The sequence below is a fragment of the Nicotiana tomentosiformis genome, chromosome 1 (genome assembly GCF_000390325.3).
Source record: "Nicotiana tomentosiformis chromosome 1, ASM39032v3, whole genome shotgun sequence".
Taxonomy (NCBI): Eukaryota; Viridiplantae; Streptophyta; class Magnoliopsida; order Solanales; family Solanaceae; genus Nicotiana; species Nicotiana tomentosiformis.
The window spans coordinates 149,318,552-149,339,369 of record NC_090812.1 but is presented as its reverse complement, the minus strand read 5'-3'; the positions used below and the strand labels follow the sequence as shown (position 1 = coordinate 149,339,369).

General features: G+C 36.0%; 1 protein-coding gene and 1 long non-coding RNA gene across 2 annotated transcripts; both read left to right on the top strand.

The window, feature by feature from the left end:
• The first annotated feature begins 12,213 nt into the window (after window positions 1-12,213).
• Window positions 12,214-14,445, top strand: LOC138891557 (pentatricopeptide repeat-containing protein At4g02750-like). The gene has a single exon (XM_070175032.1). It carries the CDS (start codon window positions 12,214-12,216, stop codon window positions 14,443-14,445), a length of 2,232 nt encoding a protein of 743 aa, XP_070031133.1.
• A 476-nt stretch (window positions 14,446-14,921) lies between these two features.
• LOC104120294 (uncharacterized) lies at window positions 14,922-16,825 on the top strand. Its single transcript, XR_691625.4, has 2 exons — window positions 14,922-15,061; window positions 16,414-16,825. It is a non-coding gene; the product is annotated as an uncharacterized lncRNA (long non-coding RNA).
• The last annotated feature ends 3,993 nt before the right edge of the window (window positions 16,826-20,818 follow it).

Sequence of the window (20,818 nt, the reverse complement as noted above, 5' to 3'; positions counted from 1 at the left end):
CTCATAGCCGGATGACACCATTCCATGGCCTGAAGATCTCTCAAAAGTGCACATCATTATTCAAAGGCGTCATGGTTCAGAGGAACCATCCTCATGGACCGAGGACATCATTTCATGGCCTACGAATCCTTTATCACCTGATTCATGGCTCAGGACGTCATAGTCTAAGGACATCATCCTCACCGTCCAAAGACAACCTTCATGGTCCAAAGGGAATTTGCATAAAGTTTAAATTCTCGCAACAACCGTATATATTCGCATGTGCTATGTTTTAAGTTTTGCAGGTAATCCAGGAAGTAACCGTTCTTCAAACGGTAGCAATCTTCGCTCCGGTTTCCATTCACAACGTTCACATCCTTCAATTATTTCAAACGTAACCAACCACCATCAATTAACAGTCTCTTACTCTATGACCATTCAGATACTCGTTCTGAGACACATCTGTAAAGTTTCAGACTCACATTTATGATTTCGTATAAATTCATCTGATATTGTCCTACCCAAAAGAACCATTTCCGAAATATACGACCTTTCCTATAACAACTTCATCGGTTCAGTTCACCGTTTGATCCCGAACTATATACGGCCTGATTCCCGTAACACCAGGAATATGTAGGCAACTCAGGAACCAGGGTTTGGCCTCCATTTTTCAAATCACATCATTCGGCCAAAATTGGTCATCATTTTCTTTACCCGACAACTCTTTCATCATTCCCGGGTAAAGAGGAGCAGCTGTTGATACCCAATTTTGCCCTCATATTTTCTCAAACAATATATATACTTTCAAAATATTATTTGTTGTGTCATTATTTAGTTTACAAACATTCTTTTACAATTTTCCATAAGTTTAGAGCTTTAAAATTGATTTTCTTATATTTAAATTACTTAAATATCTACTAATTGCTCCTTCAAATTATTTTGTGATTACTTATTTACTTAAAATTATTATTTGCATCCCTAATACATATTTTAAATATTTTCACTTTATTTTATATAATTACAGTAGTATTATTTAGGCTATTTGCACAAACTTGCAATAATAGCCTATATTTTGTATTTTATTGCGTTTGTCATTTCATTCAGGGTCAAAATAATATTTTTACATTTTTTATAATATTTTATCATTGTTTAAAGTATTAATTTGCATAAATAGTTTTTTTTATGTATTTATTTAATAATTTTATTAAATTATTTCCCTTTTAATCTCCCATTTAAAGGCTGACCCAATTATTGAGTTATTTTTCGGACCAAACCTCAAGCCCAATCCCAAGCGACCCTGCCCAGTCCAAAACCCGACCCAACTCATTTTTAATATCGACCGTTGATCAAAAGTGATCAATGGTCCACAACACCCCACTCCATTTCCTTATATCCCCCAAAACCTAACCCTAACCCCATTTCCTAAAGACCGCCACCTCTATTCTATCTGTCACTCCTCTCCTCTTCACTAAACCCTAGCTGCCTCCCCTAATCCCTCTTCGAATCCCACTGATAATGGGATTCGACTACTATTCTCTTGCCATATTTGAATCGTTTTGGTACTAGTTGTCCGTTTGTGGTGTTACCTAAGTGCTTGCCTAAACATCGCAAGCAATAACTTCTTTAATCGAACCAAAGGGGTTTGAATATTTGATTTTGAGCATTGTTTCTTCTACATACGTTTAATACCGTATTATGTGAGTCCAATTTCATTTAGATTTCTGTTGATTTACACTTTTCCTAAAAAAACTAGGGTTTATCGGATTTCTCTCCTAAATTGATTTTGAACTGATTTTGCATGTTTTCTTTCCTTATTTTTTGTTTGATTTATTTTATTTCCTTGTGTGTTCATTAAATCTTTACTACTATATAACCCCCCTCCCCCCTCATTTCCCTTTTTGGGACAGACTTGAATCGACATATTCTTCACTAAAATTGGGGTTTTTGCTATTCTCTTATTCTGTATTCTATTTTAGCCGGCTGAAAGCCAAGGCCACTAAGACCTTGTTACTCAACCTTCTCTTGGTACGAGCATTGCCCAGAGTTCTTCGAAACTCTTGGGAACTTTGACGCATTGGGATTCTGGATTCTTGTGGAATTTTGTTCTTTATTGTTATTCGTTGAACTGGTGAGTTGCTGGACTTTTGCCATTTCATTCCTATTTATCTGTAATTTGCATATGTTTTCACTTCTAAAGTTCGTAGCTTAATGTGTTTTCTAGGTTGTTCTTGTGTGCAATTCTGTTTGCTTTACTTCAATTTTAGGTCTCTTTAACCTTTAACTTCATTATGTTGATAATTTGAAACATGCCTAAGCTTGATTCGAGTAAATTAGATTCTTCTTTAAGTCCATTTAGCCAATGTGTTATGAACTACTGTTGTTTGGGACCTTTGCACTTGTTAGCATCTTTTTGGTGTATAATTTTGCTTCAGGCTGTCAATTCTGTTATTTGAACATGCGTTACATGCATAATTTGTACTCTCTTTAGTTAACTAGTCAATTGTGTTCAAAACATGAATGTTTTCATTTACTATAGGGTACGAGTCTATCTTCCTATCCTATTCTGAATTTCTGTGGTGGTATCTTGCCTATGTAGTATGTTTTAATCCCGTGTCAAGATGTTTTATCAACCATGACTAGTTCTCTATCAATATGCCCTTTAGCATGTTTTTGGCTCCCTTGATTCACCAGTAATTTTCATAATCTGCTTCCCTATCATGTCTAAATGTTGTTCTGCTACCAAATTAATATGACTATCTTATAATACTAGGACCTACATTTAGCATAATTTGGACTTTTTTTGGGTATTATGAATCTGTGTATGATACTTTTCGCCAATATTGCAAACTTGTTCTTCCCTTAACTCTGCTGATGTATGACTGCTTATGCACTAAGGGTTAAACCTGTTTCTAAATCTTTACTAAGTTTGTTCTTAAACACTATGACCTGTTCGATTATCTACTCTATATGATCAACTTGACTATGTCTGTATCCCTCAGTTCTTGTCTCTCAACCTTGGTTCACTCTCTTTCACTTGTCACATGTGCTCTCTTGAGTTCTCATTCTTAGCCGGCTGAAAGCCAAGGCTACCTAGGCTTTATTATTGACCTCCCTAGTGTGAGCACTGCTCGGGGTCCATTTGCAGCCCTTGTGAACTCTGACACACTAGGACTTGGGTCCTTAGTCATTCTCTGAAACTTAAACTACCCCTATTCAACCCTTTCCCTCCTATTATCTGTTGTATATCTGAGTTGGCTAATTTAAATGGTGCAATACTTGGCAATATGGTCAAATAAATTGATTTTTGGGCTCCTTTATGGATTCTGGGGTCGTGTGTTGAATATGGCTCCTTATTAGAGGCCTAGGTATGCCGTGTGAGAATTACTGAAGGCCCAGATAGAGCTGGGTATTTCATTTGGGCCTGCTGTAGGCTTATTGTCATCGTTTGTATAACATTTTGATCTTACTCATTATTGGGCATGTAATAACTTTTTTATAAATGATTGGGGTATTAGTAAAAATGGGAAATGGGTAGATTTTAATATTTGCATGCAAAAATGGGTAGATAATACGCCTATAGGACTTGGTGATTTACTTGCTATATGTGCTATGCAATCACTATGTGCACTATAGAAACCATGCCATTAGGAGAGCACACGCACACATTTCCTGCTAGCAAACACGAATAAAGAATGCTACAATTATGTTTACTGTTATGTGCTATTAGAAAATCTGCTTATAGGAACCAGTTGTCACTGATTTTTCTTTCAATTCGTATCGTCTATTAGAAATCATGCCTATAAGATTTCAATTATTCTACTTGGCACTGTTCACCTAAAAAATATGCCTATAGGATTAAAATAAAATAAGCTCCAAGTATTATACGTTAGAGATCCTGCCTATAGAGAATAATTGCCCGCCATAATTGGTTAATGCTAAACTGCTCAAACACTGTTTTATGTACACTACTATTAGAGATCATGAATAATTCTGGGACTTCTCCCAACAGATTTTGTTACACTTAACTACGTAGAACACCTGGGCATAGCATATATAGGGTTAATAACTTAAAACTTGCGATTTCAATAACCAACTTATAACAACTATATAATCCTGTCTATGAGCAATATCATGCATCTGAAATGACTCACATGATTTAATTCAAAGTCACTTAGAAATCACGTCTATAGGGCCTAAGGTTCTTAATTCGGAAACCTCCTAATTTGTATACGTGTTTGCGTGCATTTGTTGTTTAAGTGTGGAGGTTAATGTGAGCCTCTAACTGCCTTTACATGAAGTCTTATGTGTTTTTGACTGTCATTTAGCTTTTCATTTTTGAGCAGCCTAGTAAGGTCTAGAACCATCCAAATAGAGGTCCAAAACCTCTTGGACCATAGGTATGGGACGGGTAGTGCAAGCGTAGGGCACGACTTAGAATTGAATTAGAGCGCTTTTAGGTAAACAACTTTAACTAGTAATCGGATAGCAGGAGATGATAGTCTGTGCCCGCTGAATAATATGAGTAACACCCTATCCCAAGGGAGTTGCGAAATATTATTTATGTTGCACGGGGTGATCCTTTAGGCTAAAAAATTTAGGATCCCCCCCCCCCCCTTTTTCCTTCTTTCTTTCTAATAGAATTGAAATAATTGTACCTCTATATTCGCATTAAGATTTTTGTAATAAAATTCTTCGATTTTCGTACTCTCTTTGCTTTATTTGATCACGTAGCCTAATCCACATAATTTAAGTTTGATCGGGACCCACAGTTGTGGACCTCGAGGAGTGCCTAACATATTTTCTTTGAAGTAACTTGAGCCCTTACCCGATCTTCGGTGGCGTTGACTAATCAAACAGAGTTATTTACCCAATAGGTGCCCTAAATCACCTTAAAATTGTTATGTTGTGACTCTCCTCCTTTAATACCCATTTAAAAGAGTTGTCACGTGTCGAAACTCTATTTCGCGAGAAAAAGGGGGCGCGACAATCACTATGAAATTTTGTGCTACTAATAAGCACATAGCTGACATCTTCACAAAATCCCAAAGTAGAGATCACTTGAAAAGGAACAGGTTGGAATTAGGGATGATTAAGATCACCTAAAAGGAACAGTTCAGAATTCACAATGAAAAAAATAAGAAAAATAAATTGGTTAGAAAATCTGTAAATTGTGTATATAATTAGATTAATTTTTGCTCAGTCTCATACTTTCAATAGTATACTCTTGTGCCATGTGCTAAAATGACTCATTAATCTCTAATGATATTTTCTCTATTTTGGCAAATTTAGACTTACACAAGAGAATTCTTAGTGAAGAACCTGGTTCATTAAGATTACTCGGTATGTTTTCTACACTCTGCATAATTTGAAATAATAATATTTGGATCATTAGCAGAGTCCTACCTAATTCCAAACTCCTTTTGAACTTATCCGTTATAAGTGAACCAATTCCGTTCAAAAGTGTCACAACCGAACCTAGATTCTAGGGATACACTCCAACGTCTTTTCAAAACTGAAATTCAGTTTGATTAGACTTCTAGAATTCTAAAAAGTTGTCGTTACCCCATTAATTACTCCTCTTTAAATAGATCAGCTTTAGTGAATTCCTCACTTCATCTCTCTCAAGCCGTCAAAAACTCTCAAATCTTCTTTTATCTTCCAAATACAATCCAATTCTCTTCTCTTCCATACCCAAGCACAGAAATGGCTAACACTCCCGAGAATCCCTCATCACCACCACAAGAAACCACTTCCACGCCCGCTATCACTCCCTCCAACACCCCAACCTCTAAGAAAAGAGTAAAAATGATGGTTCGCAAGGTTGTTGCTGGTGGAGAATAGGTTCATAAAATTAATGAACAACTGAAAGCGAGTAGGGAGGACGAACCTCAGAAATCTCATAAATCCTTCAAATTTGCTACTGAGGGGGGAAGAAATTATTTCTTCCGAAACTGAACAGGTATCTTCTAGTCCTAAGGTCACCCCTGAGACAATTCTGAAGTTGCTACAAATTTGGAGAATAGATTTGTACTGGCAGGGTCTATGGCATGTGTTGAAACTACAGAGTCTAGATGAGTTGGTGGTAAAAATAAAAAAGGAAAAGAAAAAGTGAGAAAGGGTGCTAGGAGTGCTGTGAGAAGAAAAGAGTGGTTGATCCTTCACCCACTCATGTTAGTTTAACCAAAGACATAGGTGCAATGGTTGTTTGTGGAGAAACATCTGCTAGAGTAGAGGAGAGTGTAAAAAAAATAGGAGGAAATGGGTCTGGCGAAACTGCTAAAGGGCTGGTTCAACTTAGGAAAAATGTAGATGAACCTGTTTCATCTGAATAGGAAACCCTCGCAGGCCTACTGAAGAGAGTGACTGAAAGTTATAATCCAAAGAAGAAAGGGAGTTCAAAGGCTAAAAACCCTGGCACTGCTAGGGCAAACAAGAAAAGGAAGGCTGCCCCTTCTGTTACTGTTGAAATTCCTCCCACAAGAGGAAGAGCCACAAGAAGTCAGCTAAAGCAGAATGAGGCAGAACTGCAGAAAGCCTTAGAAGAAAGTAGAAGAAAAGCAGTTGCTAAGGGAAAGAAGAAGATGGATGAGCCTGTTGAGGCCGTTGACATTGATGAGATGGACCTAGTCCTTCGAGATGAAGATGAGACTGAAAAAGTGGAGGTTCTGACTCCCAAACCTAAGAAAGCCAAGACTTCCACTAATAAGTCTGTTTCAGAGTCAAAGTCTGTTGAACCATCCACCTTGACAAAAAGAACCAGGTTTGCTGTGAAGTCAAAATAAGTGAAAATTGTTGAGGAAGAAGAATGGAGTGGAGAGAATAAAGATGATTTTGACACTAAGAAAAACAAGATGACCAAGTTTGGAATGAGGACAATTCTGAAGGGTATGCTCCTCAGGGACTTGGAGGAGCAAGTAATGGTGCTGCTTTTGGAGAAATTGGAGTTGCAGGGTTGGAAGGACATGGTTCTTCAGATGGGTGGCAGGTTGGCCAGGAATGAAATTGTTGAGTTTATGGCATATGCTGAGGTAAAAAATGGAAGGGTTACCAGTATGGTGAAAGCAATGCAAGTCTCTTTAGATATGAAGGAGTTGGGAGAAATTCTGTGTGTACCGGCTGAGGGGTACAATGACTATACAAAGCTCAAATGGCCAAGCCTAGAAAATCTTCCTACTGCCCTTGCCATTACCAGAAAATTCAGTGACAATGAGGAGGAAATTGAGCCCAAGGCTATGTACAAGAGTGAGATGAAGTCACCCCACAAAGTGTTATTCGAATTTGTCAACAAATGTGTTTTGCCAAGGCAGGAAAGAAGGCACATTGCAAACTTCATGGACTTGGTCCTCATGGAGTGTTTGGATAGTGGGAGGCAGATTAATTGGCCTGGATTTATAATCTAGCTTCTTGATAGGGTTCTAAATGGCACAAAGACTCATGACATTCCCTATGGCTTCATTCTCACAGTTGTGCTTGCATATTTCAAGGTACATATGAAGAAGTGGGAGGTTGGTACAAGCAAGGATTATTTTGGGGCAAATACTCTGATTGCTTGTGACTATGAAATCCATGCCACTCCTAAAGAACTTGGTTCATCTAAGAAGGTACCAGTGAATAGCAAGGTAAGAGCCTTGGTGCAAGAAAGTGGGGCTAAGGATGCTGAGATTAAGAGGCGTAAGAAGAGGTTGGCTAAGGTGGACACTGAGAGAGATGCTCTCAGAACTGAGCTGGCAAGAGAAAAGGAGAAGAATGATGGCATTCTTCAGGATATGCTGAAACTCCTCCAAGCCAAAAACCAAGCATTTGATCCTTCCCAACCTTAAGCCTCCTAGACTAGTGTAGATCAACCAGTGACCCAGTTCGGTATTTTTTTGTTATTTTTGCTCATGTTTCCAGTGTGTTTATTTCTTCTTATGCTTTGTGGTAAAATCTTATCAATCATCAATGAAATTCACTGTCTTTTGCTCTAACTGTTTGTTTATATTTCTTTGATGGTTAAAATTCTTAACTTAATTATGATGATTAATCCATGATTGCATTTGAAGTAGCCCTAGTGGCCATGAGTAAGTTTAAAGATCTGGTTATCTTACTTATTTATGCAACTTTTCGATGATGCCAAAATGGGGAAAAAGGTTGCGCTTTACACTTTGAACAATGATGTTTATAACCTAATGTACCTGGTCCTTGATGATAAGTGATTAAAAGAAAAAATATTTCTAATATTGTGTTGATGTTGAGCTAAGTTGAAACAAGACCTAAGCTTATGAAAAGCACATGGTTTGTCATCATAAAAAGGAGGGAATTTGTTGGCCCAAGTGAAGGTTAGTTTTGAAGATTGACAAAGGAAGCTCAGGCATGAACCATATCCATCCCTTGTGTGCATAGACACGAGCAGATTCAAGCATGTGGGATGCACGTGAAGGAGATAAGCTTAACTTGGTATAATTGATATTTCCTGATCGAAAAGGTTGCATAATTGATAAGGAGAAGGATTCCTTAATCAAATTGAACTCTATTCAAGATAAGAAAGGAGTTAGAAGTTGAGATCAACTAGAACTCTTCCACCAAAGAAGAGTAGCATTAGAACTCTAATTATTTCTTCATCTACTAACTCTATATATTACAAGATGTTCTCATTCTACAGGTACGCACAAAAGCAGAAGTAAAACGTGAATTGAGAGCAAAATAACAAGGCATTTTACAAGCAATTCTCGTATGAACCAGATAGAAGAACCAACTCCAAGTGCATGTCTTTTATTCTAGTTCAATTGTAGCAGGTGTTTTCATATTGTACCTTTCAGCTTTATCTAGAGGCAATTGTAATAGGTACTCAGAGTATTCAAGTTAGAGTTAACTTGAAGTTATCGCAACAGTTAGAGGTTGTTTGCCACAACGGGATTAGAGTTAATCCTAGGTTTACAAAAGTATTTTATAAATGCAATTTTTGGCTCAGTGATTTAGTGGAGGGAAAATCCTACTTAGAAGTAGGTCGTGAATTTTTTACCTTTTGAACCAGATATTTTTCACGTAAAATACTTGTGTTCTTTACTTTCCGCATTTACTATTTCAGTAATAGTAGGTTAAGGAACACATAGAAAAATCCGGTCCTTCCATATTCAGTTCAAGCGAAAAATTGGACACCACACAAATCACCCCTCTCGTGTATATAGTGAAGTTAAAACATCACTATTAATCGACTTTTTGTTATAAGTACATAGGCCTAAAAAGATCATTATGACATTTTCACAAAATGCGGTCACAAACTCACATCGATTTTTTTGTCCTGAAAGCAGCTAACTGAATTAAAAAGAAATTGCTTAACATTTTCTCTAGATATCCTAAGGGGGAAAAAAATCAAAATTCTTGAAAAGCTTCCTTGCAATTGTCAATCAAAGAAGAAAAAAAATAAACGACAAAAAAGAAAAAGTAGTGGCTTGGTGGTGTTTGGTTGGTTGGATTTTCTTTTTTTATTCCCAATATAAAATCCTAGGAGCAAAAACCTTTTATGATTTAATTTAGTCTAGCGATGTTTTTGCATAGTATGGGTAAATTTAATCATTTTCCGTTATAAGAAAAGATCACGTGTTGTATATTTGACTAAGATTCTACCATTATTTAATAAAAGTAAACATATCCTATTTTGTAATGGCTATGGTATACTTGGTATACTTGCTCATAGGGGTGAGCGACGGTCGTTTCAGTCGGTTATTATGAAAATACGATTTGGTTTATCGGTTTTTGATTTTGTAATATTAATAATCAAATCAAATCAAAGTATTTACGGTTCGGTGCGGTTTTTTCAAGGTTCGATTCGGTTATTTTCAGTTTAGTTTTTCAGTTATTAACGGTTTAAAATTTTTATATTCGATGTACACTACGAATCTTGAGGTCGGTCTCTGGCTAGCAGAGCAGTTAGTATAGATAGACATATGCCACTGAAAGATTTCAAAATACAATTTCCATTTGACAAGGCATACATTTAACAATTTGACAAACAAGCAGCGTTTGATAGAAATGTCAGAGTCAATACTATGCTTATTGGTTTTTCACTGCTTTGATTTTTTTTGTTCTTACTTTTGGAATAAAACGGCGCATAACTCCAATTCACTTAGTCACTTAGACCAATTAATAGGCGAAATAACAACTGCAAAAGCAAAACTATTTTTTAACAAACAAGGCAGCGTAAGGATTTAACAATTTGAGACAAAATTTCGGTTTTTCGGTTTAACCGAAACACCAAAACTGTAAATTTCACAGAAAAAATAAAATTTAATAATTTAAAAATCGCGCAACGACCGAATAACCGATTAAACCGAAACCGAAAAACCGAAATTCACGGTTCGGCCGATTTTTTCGATTCGACAGGTATTATGCCCACCCCTACTTGCAGATGCGGCTTAACCCCGGGCCATTAAAGCGATTGCTTTAGGCCTCACAAAATTAGTGGCCCCAAAAGTTGCTCTTCTTATATGTAATTTAAATAGAGCAAAAAACATAAGTAGGCACTATTCTAGAAAATTTAACACAAGCATAGCAGTAATCCATAATTAACAAAAATGGGATTCATAATTAACAAAAACGACAGCAACTTAACGTCATTCTTGGTTGTTACGAATTTATTATGGCATCTAATATTAACAATACCATAATAAATTCTTAAATTAGAGGATGGAATAAGGTATAATAACTCTAATCTTTTTTCCCCCTATTTTTTAACTCAAAATATTTCAAATATTTTTACAAATAAAATACAATTAAGAAACGATAATTGTATCCTAAAACAATTAATGTATAATATCGTATATTGAATTGATAATTTGATATGATACATGTATCTTATTTTTAAGTCTATCTTGTATATTAATATATGTGATATCCCATATATATCGACATATTTTGTATTTAACAATAACATATTGAAATTATATATCATCTGGTATATTTTAAAAAAAGAAGACATGTAAGGTATATATGTGGTATATATACATTATTAACTATTTATGCATGGTATAATAAAATACTTTAAATATATATATATATATATATATATATATATATATATATATATATATATATATATATATATATATATATATATATATATAAAGATCTATTTTATGCATGTGGTTTCAACACATTATAAATCATGTATAACGATATTGTATAATCTCATCCAAATAATAATATACCTTGAATTTTAAAGTTGGTAAGAGATATTTCCGAAGTGGTTGGCAGCGAGGAGTTTTCTGCTGGTTGAAAATCTTTTTAGACCGAAGAGCAATTTTATGTTTAATTCAAAACTTTGATCGGAATATGGTGTCAAAAGGAAAAAAGATTAAAAAAAACGTGTAGATAAGATGATTATGGGGTAACTTTTAAAATAGAAGATGAGAGGAGAGGAGAGAGTATGAAAATAAAAGGCAATACCATAATTTGTGTTGTGTGTTGACTAATTTATCCCATTATCTTTGCAATATGCTAATTACGTAAAACAATCTGCTATTTATGGAATAAACAAAAAGTGATATTATTTTCTTAAATAATTTTTAAAAAGTGCTTAGCCAGGAAGTTTCTCCATTTAAATATTTATTGTACTTATTATATGTTCTTTTTATTTAGTTAGTTGAGAAAATCTAATAAAAGTGATAGGCAACTAAATATGCACTTGTTTTCTAGTTATTCTCATTCCGACTTGAACAAATTTTATTTTCAACTCTAACTTTGTAAGATATTTTTTTTCAAGGTCTCTATAGGAACGCTTCAAGCTAATTAGATAGTAAGAAACTATAGTTGATTTGTTTATCATCTTTGTAAATACAAATTCCCACATGAGTGTTACTTTGGGAGGCCGTGATACATAGAGATAAGTTGATGGTCATGTGAAAAAAATATAAAATTAAACTTAATAATTATTATTAAAAATTAGTAGTGTTTCACCAAAGATTATATGGGTCGGTTACATCGTCAAAATTAAGTTGTATCTAAAAAAATAAAAAGAATAAACTTTAAACAAATATATCTAAAATATTATTAAATAAATTTAAGGCCTCATATTACCGTATAGCCGCCTCTCATATAATAAGTTTGTACAGTTTAAGGGCAGATTTGTCTATTTTTCCAAATTTTAAATATTCTCAAATTAAGTTACGATATTTGTACAAAACAGTCCCCAATTTTGCACCCAGTGCAATTCAGTACGTTAAAATTCTCTAAGCCTGTTAGTATGAGTTTACTTCAATGGCAGGTTTAGGCAGAGGAAGCAAAATTTTCCAGCAAAATCTGAAGATAACACAGTTAGGTAAAAGGGGTCAAATAGATGAAGCCATCAAAGTATTCAATAGAATCACACACCCAAATACTGTCACCTACAACTCAATGATCTCTGCCTATTCGAAAAATGGCAGAATATATGATGCACGAAAGGTGTTCGACAAAATGCGGCTTAAAAATTTGGTCTCTTGGAATACAATGATTAATGGGTATTTGTTTAATGGCCAAGTTAATGAAGCATGTGAACTGTTTGATAAAATGCCTGAAAGAGACCATTTCACTTATGCATTGATGATTACTTGTTTTGCGCGTAATGGGGCGCTGGAGAAGGCTAGAGATGTGTTTGAGTCATTTCCTGATAAAAGTAATGTAGCTTGCTGGAATGCAATGCTTACAGGGTGTGCAAAAGCTGGAAGGTTAAATGATGCTAGGCAACTGTTTGATGAAATGCCGGAAAAGAATTTGGTTTCATGGAATTCGATGCTCTCGGGTTATACCCAGAATGGGGAAATGAAATTTGGATTGAAGTTTTTCGAGGAGATGGAAGAGAAGGATGTCGTTTCTTGGAATTTATTGTTGGATGGGTTTATTGAGGTTGGGGATTTGGATTCTGCTAAGGAGGTTTTTGCTAAGGTTCCTTATCCAAATGTTGTTTCCCGGGTGACAATGCTCAGTGGATTTGCACGATATGGGATGATTTTGGAGGCTGAAAGGATTTTTGACCAAATGCAGGAGAAAAATGAGGTTGCTTGGAATGCCATGTTAGCTGCATATGTCCAGAATGGCAAAATTGACATGGCTGCTTCATTGTTTAATAGAATGTCCCAGAGGAGTGCCGTGGCTTACACTACCATGATAGATGGTTATGTTCGTGCTGGAAAGCTCAAAGAAGCAAGGGATTTGTTGGATAATGTGCCATACAAAAATGTTGGTGCACGAACAGCTATGATTTCAGGGTACGTCCAAAACAATAGGGTGGATGAAGCTCGATGGATATTTGATCGAACTGCTACTCGTGATGTTATTTGTTGGAATACAATGATTGCAGGATATGCTCAATGTGGAAGAATTGATGAAGCTTTTGATCTGTTTAAAAAAATGGAACCAAAGAGCATAGTTGTTTGGAATACCATGATAGCAGGTTACGCTCAGGTGGGACAAATGGGAAAAGCACTTGAGATGTTTGAGAAGATGGGAGAAAGAAATGTAATTTCTTGGAATTCTCTAATTTCAGGTTATACACAAAATGGTTTCTATATAGATGCGCTTAAACATTTTATCATGATGTCACGTGATGGCAAGAAACCAGATCAGTCTACGTTTGCTTCAGCATTAAGTTCATGCTCCAATCTTGCAGCTGAGCATATGGGAAAGCAACTTCACCAAGTGGTTATAAAATCCGGTTATGTGAAAAATTTGTCAGCTTGTAACGCTTTAATATTTATGTACGCAAAGTGTGGAAATATCTTTGATGCAGAAAAGATGTTTGAAGATGTTGAAAATGCTGATATTATATCCTGGAATTCTTTGCTTGCTGGATATGCTTTAAATGGATATGGTAAGGAGGCTGTCAAACTTTTCGACGAGATGGAAGAAAAGGAAGTGGTTCCTGATGAAGTGACATTTGTTAGTGTTTTATCTGCATGTAAGCATGCTGGCTTAAGTAATGCTGGTGCAAATTTGTTTGAGCACATGACCAAAAAGTATTCTATCAATCCTTCACCTGAACATTATGCTTGCATGGTTGACTTACTTGGGCGAGCAGGGAGGTTAGAAGAAGCTTTCCTTTTGATAAAGGAAATGAAAACAAAAGTCACTGCCGAAATGTGGGGTGCCCTATTTGGAGCTTGTCGCATGCATAATAATCTAAAGATTGCTGGCTGTGCTATCGAGAAGCTTCTTGAACTTGAACCTCATACATCTACTAATTTGGTTGTCTTATCAAACATGTATGCTGAGCTAAGAAGATGGGGTGATGTGGAGAGAGTTAGGGAAACAATAAAAAAGAGTGGAGCAGGCAGACTACCAGGATGCAGCTGGATTGAGGATAGAAAACAATTCCTTGTTTTTCTTTGTAGTGATGATATTTCAGCACAGGCAGCGGAGAATTTTAACGTGTTGTTACCTTTAAGTGCACAGATGATGGATATGTGCCATATGCCTGCCACGACATCATTTGGTCTTGACTTGGATAGTTGAACCATAAGCATGTAAATTTAAGTGCCAAACATGCATTCACAAAATTGTTTCTGGTTTACCCCTCTCTATTCTTGAAACCGTATCAGATGACAGTAGCTGCTGATGCTTTGATGTTGTCTGAAGCTTCTGAATGTCAGATGGAGCATTTAATAGTGGTTCCAAGGTGGTAACTGATGTTAGGATATAACCAAATGCGGTGATGAAAGAGCATTTGCTTGTTGGTATTAGATGATATTTCCAGTTTCACCATATAATGGGGTTGTGAAGTGTGGCATTCTAGGATTTTATTGTTGAGAGATTTTACCAGAGTCAGTCTGCTTGTAAAGAGGAGGAATTAAGTGTCCTCCTGTTGAGTGCAAGGTTCCTACTTTGCCATGGTATTTCCATATTCAACCATTAACCGAGAAAGGGGGGGGGGAGCAAGAGAGAGAAAGAAAAGCTAAAGGAAAACAGAAAGAGAATTTTCCTAAGCATTCGTCAGAAAGGGTGGAAAAGATCAAGCCTCATGATTGTGCTTCCAATTTAGGGGTTTTTCTGTTCTTACCCCGCGCCCATCTGCTGGGGATCCGCTAACAAATCCACGAAGCCGGAAATCCTAATTACACTGCTTATATAGGTAAGTTTTCAGCTATCTATAGATGTGTTTCTTTATGTTTCTGTGTTCTTCATTTGTGAATTTGAATGAGTCAGCCCTCTTATTCGTTCTGAATTTCATGCTCTTTGTCAAACAAAAAACAGCAAATTTTAGGTGCTTTAGGTTTCAAACATAGGAATTTTTACTTGGTTTTCTAGCTCACATACATGTATATTTATCTCTATTTTCCATCAGCACTTGAGGGGCATGTCGTTGTAGACTTTAGAAATTAACTGTTTTATCTGGATATCTTGCACTGTTTCTTGATGGAATTGAAAATTATTTGTACATTTGAGGGATAACTTTTGTGTCTCTAGTTTCCTTTTAGTGAATAGATGATTGGGTGCATATTTTAGAGAACCATATTCCTATGTAGGTTATCTAGTTTTTGCTATGGTTCTTGTATACAAGAATTTTCCCACGTAAATAAAATAATTTTACCTTATCAAAACTATTGCACTTTATTTTGCTTTCTGAAGACTGGGATTTAAGGTGGATAGTAGTTGGATTGTCAGCTCTGAATGCCAATGATGCAAAACATCATATAAAAGTGCAGATGGGTACAGATTCCATTTGGGCGAGTCAGTTTTTGAGATGAATTGCTTGCTTGATCGATGTGCCAAGCTTTCTGTAGCAGAGTAGACATCTGCTCATCTTGTTATGTGTTTATGGGTTTGCATTGCTTTTATTGAATTTTTCTCTGCATGCTGTGTGGTATTCTTCAACTAGGGCCCCTTGTACATCTCAATATACTGAAACTCAACGGGCTAAACATTTGGCTATTGCTAAATACGGGTTTGAATTGCCCTTATTGTAGGCAATTTGCGCATGATTGCAAGTGATCATATGATGTTTAAATTCTGATTGAGTCAGCTGTCTGACTTGAATTCTGAATTTGATGCCCCTGAACAAAAAGGAGCAAATATTAGGCACTTTTAGTTTCTATCTTCATCCATAATTGAGGGGTAAATCGTGTTGTAGGCCTTTTGGCGTTAGCTGCTTTTATCTAGACATGCTCTGTATTCTGCTTTATAAAGCCTATAATTTAAGATGAGTTATCTTTGGATTTTCGTAGAGTACAATAATGTTAAAGAGCATATAAAAGTATTGATGGTTACATATTACACTGAGCGGATTAAGCTTTTGGACTAATGGTTTGCTTACTTTATTTACGAAACCTTTTGTAACTGCATTGATATATGCTCAACATGTTGAGTTGTTATCGGTTTTCAACTAGGGCATGTGGTTGACTTGTACATTCCTCATCATAATGAAAATGAACAGGCAAAAGGTTCCGTTGTTTAAAACATGGGTTGACATGCTTTTTTTTGCAGGGAATCTCGATGGAATGGAAGTGATCGCGTGTTCTGCATAATATTCTAATTCAGCTAGGGCTAAGGGAAGTGTTTGCGAGGTTTTGATTTACAGGCGTATGGATTATGAGCAACCCTAAACTCTTCTAATAAAAGCCAGAAGGTTTGCCTTGCACTATATGAGACAGAGGAGATAGCAGGCTAAGCTGTCAGGTTACTCTTTGGCTTGAAAACAACCTTACCAAAGAACACTATAACCTGCTGTATGTCTTTGTTACCCAACTTCTAATTTTATTTGTGACTTGCCCATGAAAAAAAAGATGTCCTAAACACGTAAATTCTGTTTGGGTGCTTTTACAGTCTTGTCTTGTGACATGAGATGTCATTATAATTTCTCTCTTTTTCTTGTTGATTACTGAGGCCAGTTGATAAATGGTTCGAAACTCGGTGGATAATGGCCCGTCCCTTTACTCTTCTCTACGTAAATGCCAAGTTTTTGTATATGGAAGGGTTCAAACCCGTAGCGTTTGCCTAACTTACACATGTATTTCATGTGTACAAACGGTTTTATGTATAGTTCCAGATAGTTTCAAAGATAATGGAGATTTCGTACTATAAATTTGCAGAAAGCATTGTAGAAAAACTGTATATTACAAGATTGAGCGAACAATATGGAGTATTACATTGTAGAAAAACTGTATATTGCAGAAAAAATTATTTTGAATTGTAGCAGAGATGATATTTTAGCCAGATTGAACCGAACAATACATGTATTAGCAACCAACTCCTTATTTCAAAAAATAAAACTGAAATATTCAGATAATACCTTGAATTTTTTCATGACATATAATGATGAGAAATCACTAGTTCTATCCTTTGCAGGAACTACCCTTTAAGAAGCATCAGAACTTTATGTAGATTTTGATTTTTGACCTTATTCTGCACATGTTTGTCTAACAATTTGAAGCTACATTAACCTTTCCTATTTTCGAGTAAGAATGCAAAAGTAGCAAATACTATATTATCCCCTAACACATAATGTGGAAAACCTTTTCAGCAGTATTTATTACGTATATGTTTCAGCTAACATACTACAAATGTGACTAAACAAAATTAATGAAGTTTATTAAACTGGACACCGCTTAATCTGAAAATAAATTAAGGAGATGTTGTGTGTGTGTGTGTTTTGGAGATAGTAATTAATTTCAGGCAGCGCTCGGCGGCATTTTGGCGAGAGAAGCGACAAGAACAACGACGAGCAAGGCAACACAAAGGAGTGGAATGGAGTTGGGTGTAGATGCTCCAGCTACAACTGGATCTACTACTGGTGCAAAAATCATTGTTTTAACCAAAACTGCCATCACAAACAAAACCCCAAAACCACCAACGAGACGCGCGACTTCATCCATGCCAAAAGTAACTTTTTTCTTCTTATAAGTCGGAACGGCAAATGACTGAATCTCAGTGAATCGTGGATCGTGACATAGTACGTGATCGCGTAACAAAAGGCTGAACGTATGTTTTGAAGAGATGTTCATACAAACCATATATAAAGATTGTGTAATGGCCTAATGGGTACTTGCCAAAAATAGATAGTGTGCAAAAGGAGAACAAGACAATCACGAATTATTGGGATTCCAAAAAAAGAACTTACCATAATAGAGGTTCGGCAAAAATTTACCCGTATTTGGGTTTTACACCACAATAATGAATACATGACACATACACTTTTATCATTAAATTATAGTTAACTTATATAAATTTTTACCTTAATTTATGACTTAACCAAAAGTTAGTATGATTTAATGTAAACAGAGTAAATATTTACCCATATGTTCTAAAGTTATTCTAGCTTTTAAGGAAAGTTAGAAAATTTGCTTTACACTTTCTTGAAGTTTGAAAATTTGCTTAACACTTTCATGACATATAAGTTTTACGATTAATACTGAAAGCATATCTCTTTAATACTAGTATATGTTAGCAATGCCCCTTTAACAGTGTAGCTTACGACTCCTAAATCAAAAAGAGAGTAGCTTTTATATGTAATTGCTTTTTAAGTAAAATAATTGATCCTTGAAGAAAGTACTAAATTGACTTAAAATTAGCGCTTGTTATTTGAGAAATAAGAAAAATCATATAGTACAATGTTGGTACTTGTTAATTAAGTTTATACAAAAACGGGTCTCTGCCTATATATGCTTTGGTGGACAAGTTATATCATATGCGTGCTGGTCAGAGCTAGAAAATACGCGGTGAAATAATCAAAATGCACCTAAGTTGGTACGGACACCTCCGTTTTAAAAATACAAATTTATGAGAAAACTGGTCTTGTCGTTTAGAATTTAGAAATTTATCAATAGCATTATGCAAAAGAAATAAGTAATTTTATCATCCTTAATATTTTAATTCACTAATAATTTGTATCCCAGGATGTTTCAAGCTTCTTCTTCACCATCATCTTCTTATTTTTCTTCTTCTAGATTTTTGAAATGCGAGAGAAAAGCTTTTTTCTAGTTGTTTTGAAATGTGGGAGAAAAAGAAGGAAAGAAATAGAATTTGGTGAAACATCTTCACGGATGTTTGAAATATTTCTTGGAATTTAGGACAAAAGTTAGTGCAAATTGCAAATAACTCACCCTTTATCCAGGAGACGAGAAGCTGCTTGGAATTTTGGGAGAGCTTGCATTCACGTGGAGTAGAAACTGTTAGATGTTAAACAGAGTTCGACAAAAGGATCAAATCTGCTAAATTTTGGAAGATCGTTTGGTTCGAATACAAGTTATACATGAATTAATAATACATAGATTAGTAATATATGAATTAATAGTACATTAATTATGTTTTTTGGGTGTTTGGTTCATTGCACTGAAATTGACCATACAAAGTATCATCTAAATTATTTATTTACTTTTTAAACTAAAAAATAATGAATTTTAAATTATATCTTAGGATATTTGGTCTTCATTGGCTTCTTAGGAAAAGACAAAAGATAGTTTTCTCCTTTTGGTGCTTTATTCATGTATAGTTTACATATGATTTAGTTATTTCATATTGATGGTGGGATAAGATAATACAACAATTTGTCATGATCCGTCACGTCATCATGCCACATAGGTGTCACTTGGCGTATACTTTTGCTATATCGAAAGCTTACATAGGAAAGAGCATAACACTTGTAGGAAGGTTCTAGAGAAATATAGAGGTTTCCTTAAGAAGACCCTATAACCTTATGGATTTGCTAAGAAAGTCCTTGAAGATTCTAGCTATGTAGAGAATTCTAGAAAGGGGACTTGTAAATAATAAGGGACTTGTATAATAATTTTTATTTACTTATTAGCCCATAGGAGACTAGTATATGAAGGGGGGATATTCATTTATAACCCATCAAGCAAAACAATCAAGTTCTCTCTAAGATAAAAAGCTTCCTTTGGCAATTCTCCTGTGTTCTAACATTCATTTAGCTATCTTGAGTGTAGTATTTTAGGCTGACTTAGCATAGCAGGATCGTGAGCAAGTTGTCAAGTGCCGCACGTATACTTAGTTCAAGACTAAGGACGTGACAACGTGATATCAAAGCAAAGGTTGCAACTAAGGAAATGGCGAACGACAGAGAAACTAACGCTGCCATCACCTAAGCCAATGTTATCCAGGATGCTGCTGGCAAGAATAGCCGTAACAAAAAGAGGAATGCCACAACAAGAGCCAGGAGGTGCCGCCCGAGGTTGTACCAAACGAGGGGCTTACATTCCAAGAACCATCTACCACTGAGGCAAGCGAGGATAAAGTAGAGGTCCTGCCGAAGGAAGTCTCGCTCGGTAAAGAGTGGGTGATGAAGGTGAACGCGGGGATGGACTCCGTCGAGATCTTTGGCCAACGCTTGGGGAAGGTGGAAGGCACCCTTAGCGTTCTTGAGGGACACACTCTTGAAGAAATTGAGAGCATCCGAAATGACTTGCAGAGGCGTATGCAAGTCGAGATGGAGTGCAGACTAATGGAGGCGTTGAGCACTATCGATGCAATGAAGGCAAAGATAGAGTCACTCGAGGAGCATGCCGACGCTGGCGTGACCGAGGCAGACAACAATGTTGTTGTGATGAGGGATGGCAAGATCGATGCTCCTAAGCCACCGGAGTTCAAAGGTGTTCGTGATGCACAAAAAGTAAAGAACTTCCATTGGCACCTAGAGAATTACTTCAAGCATGGCAAAGTGAGGGATGATGAGGCCAAGATTAACACTGATGTGTTGTAACTCTTAGATATTGTCACGTTGTGGTGGCATCGAAGGTGTGTTGACATGGAGAAGGAGCTATGCAAGATTGAGACATGGGAGCAGTTCAAGAAGAAGTTAAAGAAGCAATTATATCTGATGAATATGGTGTACGAGGCCAGGCGAAAGCTAAGGGAGCTCCGACATACAACCACAATT